The sequence below is a fragment of the Sardina pilchardus genome, chromosome 13 (assembly GCF_963854185.1).
Source record: "Sardina pilchardus chromosome 13, fSarPil1.1, whole genome shotgun sequence".
Classification (NCBI taxonomy): domain Eukaryota; kingdom Metazoa; phylum Chordata; class Actinopteri; order Clupeiformes; family Clupeidae; genus Sardina; species Sardina pilchardus.
Window position 1 is genome coordinate 28,648,506 of NC_085006.1, and position 6,137 is coordinate 28,654,642.

The following is a 6,137-nucleotide window of genomic DNA, read 5'->3' on the forward strand; positions in this document are numbered from 1 at the left end:
CTCAGGGGTGAAGGAAGGAGAGGGCCGACTCATCATCAGCGATCGCTCCAGCGTCTCAGGCGTGATGACTCCTCGTCTCTTAGTCAGCGGGATGACAGGCCCTTCATAACGCTCGTCTGCGTTGCTACTGCAGCTGTTAGCCGTCTGTGCCCTGGAGCTGTGAGCGCTGTGGAGCGCGTATCGATATAAGAGGCCGAGGGAGAGGGATGAAAGAGTGTTAGATGCTGAGTGGTTAGAGGGCATCATTTTTGCATATGCTAAGGAAGGGTCAGTGTGTCTGATGGCAGGTGATGGATGATACTGTATGTCTCTTTTTCTTCTTTCTCTCTATCTCTCTCTCTTTGAAGCTCTCTTTGAAGCTCTTGCCTTTTAAGCTCTATGTCTGTCTTTCTAGCTATGTCTTTCCAGGTCTCTCTGATGATGTTCTCTCTCACTCAAAAACAACCCCCCCCCCCCACACACACACACACACACACACACACACACTAACTCAGTGTCTCTTCACAACATGACCAATACTATGCTGTGATTGTCTTTTCAGATTTTGAAGCGTGGTTGTCATGTGAATGACCGTGACGGGCTGACGGACATGACTCTGTTGCACTACAGCTGCAAGGCCGGGGCCCATGGTGTTGGTGAGCCACTCTTCCATCACCTTTAACTCTATTCACATTGCTTATGAGTGGACATTGTTACAGTCATTTCCAGTGTATTAGCTGCATTGTGCATATAGGCCGCAGGACAGTGTTTTATGGAAGTTAAAAGAAACAAAACCATGTTAATGCCATATTAACTGCCCCCGTGTATTAACCTCATAGCTGAAGACGTTTTGCTAAAGCTATGTATAAGCCGTGGCTAATAGTTGGGAAATTACAGTAATGTGATAAAGGACTGTGATAAGCATTTTGTCTGGTTTCTAGTTTTCATTATCACAGTAAGTAGTCGTAGCCTCCCCTAAGAATGTATGACAAAGAAATTAAGAAAATGCTGAAGTCAACAATTATGCCTTTGTGCAGGCCATTGCAAAAACATGCAGTAATCAGTTGAAGTAATACATGTATTTCCTAACCACAGTGAAAGTTTGTTCACCTCCACATGTTAGATTATGTTACCAGAAGCACCCTGCTGTTAAACTTATTTAGTGTCCCTCCGTACAGAACCCCTACTGTGAGCTTCCGCTCGCTGGAGAATAAGCAGATAATGAGTGCATTCTCATTTTTTAGGTCACCTATTTTAAGTCCTTTAAGTCCTTACCTTGCCAAAATGAAAAAGGGTGCAGAATATCCCTTTAGTGAGGTGAAGTCACAGGCCTCCAGGTGCTTGGCAAAGCCTTAACAGTTAACTCATCACTATTTTAACTCTTTTAAGTTATGAAGGACGTTACTTCAGAACTTTGTGTTGTGCAACAATCTGACTTTGTAATGTACTTGGAAACCTACTTTTGAATATTCTCTGGCCTTTTTTGCATTGATTGACTTCAGTTTAGTCTCTTCCACCATGATGGACCATTTCTGACTCTCTGACAAAACACAAGCTTCCTGCTTTATCATAGTTGTTTCAGTGTTTGTCTGTATTTACTACGTGTCATGTGTGTGTACATTGGGCATATTTATAGTGTGGGTAAATATTTACGTTCAACTCAATTGGCTTTGAGAGCCAGTAGAAACAAACAAACAAACAAACAAGGAAACTAGCTGTGGTCTCCTGAGGCTAATCTATAAGGCTGTGCTGCCTCTGTGGCCTGGTGCCAGCACAGCTATAGTTGGACCTGAAAGCTGATCCCTTTATAGGCAGCCAGGGCTTGGTTTCATAGAGCCTGTTAGGGCAAGCAGTGGGCTCGCAGCTCAAGTTCAAGTTCTAGTGCGGCTAAGTAGGCTAGGGGGGAAATAACGCAAGGGCATGTCACAGAGTGCTTGGATTGAGTAGGTGGGGCAGTGCAGACACTAAGTGCACTGTGGAGATTGACCAGATTGAGTGCTACTGATGTAGTGGACGAGGAAGTGAGGAGAGCTCATGCTCTCACGCTAATGTCTAGTGTCAGTGTTGTGGTTATTCTACAGTAGAAATGCTCGGCAAAATTGAACTTAGTGCTGCACACAGGACAAGTAGCAGGTAGAGGATACACGCTGAGAACTAGAGTAATATGATTTCCATAGTAGTTCTATACAGTATAGTGTTTAGGGTTCTTTTTCATTAGGGGAGGAGTAGTATTCCAAATACATAAGCTTATTACATGGCTCTCCAGAGTGCTGCAGAAAATTCCATTGACATGAATGTGCCTTCCCAACATTTGGAGGTCTGTCATGGATAATGTATATAGCGCGTCGGGGTTCTGTTCATCCTGTCGGGACGTATTTTCCGATAATGACCGGCGTTCTATACATTATCCCTTACTTAGTTTATTGACCTAAGTAAACTCAAAGTGAGTTCAACTTCAAGAAGAGCCTAAAGAAACAAAGAAGAGGTTCTTCTGATTTGCCAGGAGAATTAAACCATAGAGCTCATCTATTAGATTTATCAGTCACTCTTCACTTGGATAGACCTCCCATGAACTATCAGCAGATGCTCAGATTATCATCAAACGATCTGCTGACACTCTCTTAACTAGACATTACTGTTATGGTTAAGTTAAGGTGATGTTCAGTAATTATTCAGTAACAATTTTACAGTAATTTCCCACAGGACAGTGTTTTATGCAAGTTAAAAGAAACAAAACCATATCAACACCATATAAACTACTCCCCTGTATTAACCACATGTAGCTGAAGAAATTTTGCAAAATCAATGTATAACCTGCGGCTAATATTCGGGAAATTACGGTACATGCTGAACATAGATAGATAGATAGATAGATAGATAGATACTTTATTGATCCCCAAGGGAAAATTCAAGTGAACATGAATCTTAACAGATGACCTCTTATGTCTTCGTGTGCAGAATAGCCAAGTAAAGTGTTGCTGATATATATACAGTATATATATCGCTGACAATGAGTTAATGGGGTTAGTCATATACTGGGCTTAGTGGACTGTCGAAGATAAGTGTTAAGTTATTGAGTTATTGTAATCGGTGTCAAATGTTAGGAACAATCTTGACTGGCACATGCTCACTAGTTATGCTGAAGCCCAACATGTCTTAGAGAAAGGTTAGAGGCAACAGAATGATCTAGAACGGAGTGGGGCTAAAGCTAGTTATAGGCAACAGAATGATCTAGAACGGAGTGGGGCTAAAGCTAAAGCTGAATATTTCTTCAGTTGGAGTCAGCAAAAGTGGCCTTTGTGCTTTCAAGGAAATGACACATGGAGGACACTTACTGGTTTGCCTGAAATGTCCTTTCTTTTGAGACGCCAGAAAATGCATTCGACGTATTGTAGGATCCACTGAAAAGAGGTGAACTTGGTGGATTTGATTATTAGGCTAAAGATAAGAGTCTGCGTTATTGTCATTTCTGTCGAAGGTCAGACAGGTAGGTCTAATCTTGACAGGTCCTCTTTGTTATTCTTAATGCTGAGTGCTGGAGAGATTAGTGAGAGAGAGCTGAAAAGGAAAGGAAGAAGGTTTGAGCTGAGCAAAAGCTGTCTAGTCTTCAGTCCGTGACTGTTTCCTCGACAGGAGTCAGCAGAAATGGCCGTTGCTGCCTGTCTTAGAAGTGACAAGTAGTCTCCCGGACATACGCTGAGCCTGCAATCTGGATTCCATTTGCTGTTGTGTTAGCGATGTTTGCTTTGCCAGATATACCGGTCAGGCAGACACAGCATAAAGACAGGCATCACAGTACAGGTCCACAAACAGATGATTCTATTTGTCTTTTATCAGACTCGCAAACACACGAGTTGATCTTTGAGACTGTACCAGATGTGTGAAGGGGTGTGTGTGTCTCTCTGTGTGTGTCTGTGTGTGTGTGTGTGTGTGTGTGTGTGTGTGTGTGTGTGTGTGTGTGTGTGCGCGTGCGTGTTATGTCTCTCCTCAGGTGACCCTGCGTCGGCCCTGCGTCTGGTGAACCAGCTGATCTCGCTGGGTGCGGACGTGAGCCTGCGTAGCCGCTGGACCAACATGAACGCGCTGCACTACGCCGCTTACTTCGACGTGCCCGAGCTCATCAGAATACTGCTCAAGGCCTGCAAGCCCAGAGGTGCGCACATCAGCTGATCCATGCTCCAGCTAGCTATTCATCCATCCATCCATCCATCCATCCATCCATCTATCCTTCTATCCTTCTATCGATCAATCGATCAATTGATCAGTCGATCAATCTATCTATTCATCTATCTATCCATCCATCCATCCATCCATCCATCCATCCATCCACCCATTAATCGATCAAGTGATCAATCTATCTATCCATCCATCCATTCATCCACCCATTCAACCATGGGAATCAATCAATCTATCTATCTATCTCTCCATCCATCTATCTATCTATACCATTCTCTTCACATAAATGAGAAGTACGCATGTTACAGTAAACAAACAAATCGAAGTTGGATGAAACTGAATTGATGTGTTAACTTTTAACTGCAAACACTGATGAAAGAGTAGCACTGAGATGTGTGTGCCATACTAAATGTCCGTGCTCTATTGTGTGTACACACTGACACAGATTATTTTGGCTGGAAGTTAGCATGCCGAATAATCCCGCCTGAGGAGACTCGGGGGCAGTGAGGCACACGGCCCATTGAAGTGACAGTGTTGAGCCATTCTCCAGACCAGTGCCCCCCCCCCCCCCGGCCTTTAGACCTCTCAGTCTCCGTAGTCTGCCAGCCCCTGTAGCCTCAGCCAAAGTTAGTCATGGGTCACTGGGCACCCAGAGCTGTGGTCATTACCGTCACGCAGCTCGGGGCAGCCTGGCTCAGAGATGGTGCCCATCTGGCCCAAGGCAGGGCTGGATGCGGTGGGGATGCGGTGAGGATGCTCTAACAGGGTCAGGTCTGTTTCAGTGTGGACTGCTGTAGGGGATGGGACCTTTGCTACAGTGATTGTGACAGGGGTGCACAAGGTCTCTCACACACAGACACACATGTACTGTATATATGTTATGGTTATGGTTATGCTATTTGGCAGATGCCTTTGTCCAAAGCGAATATATACACATACATAAATGCATTCAAACATACAATACTGTACAAGTATATGAATACACAATTTACACATACATACTGTATATGCACACAAACATGCATACACCAATTAATGCCTTGACTTGTATTGCTCCATTCCATTGTTCCAATTTGTATTGTTTATACCAGAAGTGAGACATAGGCACACATCACACACAATTAAGCTATAAATAAATATATAACCTCTTGCACTCTCCCTGTGTCCTAAACACAAGCACACATCACACAGAATTAAGCTATAAATAGCCTCTTACACTCTCCCTGTATACACACACACATGCACTCACGAACAAACAGACTATCAGAGTCCTGGTTTACACACTGATATGCACTTACATTTACACACACTGTTTTTATGAAGCATATTTTAGAGTATACAGTATGTGGAGGAAATAAGGACATTATTTATAATTAAGAGAAATAAATTCTAATTCTGTAATCCTTATATATGAAAAAGTACAGTACTGTAGTACAGTCATATATCACCACTTGCTCTGTAACCCCTCAGGGTGGATGAGAGGGTGAGAGTGTTGCAGTAGTCTTCTTCTCATAGGTGGTCCTCTTCAGAGTAAACACACACACACACACACACACACACACATACATATACATGAGAGAGTGAGAGTGTTGCAGTAGTCTTCTTTTCATAGGTGGTCCTCTTCAGAGTAAAAAAAAAAAACGTAGTTTGTGAGGTCTTTAATTAGGCTGGACAGGAGCCGTGTGAAAACACCTCGTTACGCCAGCAGCTCTCCACAGCCCTCTGCAGGGATGCCTGCTAGTGGTGCGTGTGTGTGTGTGTGTGTGTGTGCCAGCAGCTCTCCATAGCCCTCTGCAGGGATGCCTGCTAGTGGGCCACTAATGAATGAGAGCCAATCACAGGGACCGGAGGAGATCGCAGTCTGGAGCAGAGGACCTGCTTTGAAGCTCAGTCAGCCAACTTCCCGAATGAAAAGAATTAAGCCTAGTCCTAGACTACAAGGGCTTTTTCATCAGTGGAGTTTTTCATTGAAGTTTCCTTGA

At 43.8% G+C, this 6,137-nt stretch overlaps 1 protein-coding gene across 2 annotated transcripts in view; it reads left to right on the top strand.

Moving 5' to 3' along the window:
- The window catches only part of clip3 (CAP-GLY domain containing linker protein 3), a 30,562-nt gene that overhangs the window by 11,188 nt on the left and 13,237 nt on the right, over nucleotides 1-6,137 (top strand). For both annotated transcript variants that reach the window (XM_062553325.1, XM_062553326.1), the window contains exons 4-5: nucleotides 542-635; nucleotides 3,971-4,132. In XM_062553325.1, coding sequence (XP_062409309.1) covers nucleotides 542-635; nucleotides 3,971-4,132 — 256 coding nt within the window. The remainder of the gene's footprint in view (nucleotides 1-541; nucleotides 636-3,970; nucleotides 4,133-6,137) is intronic.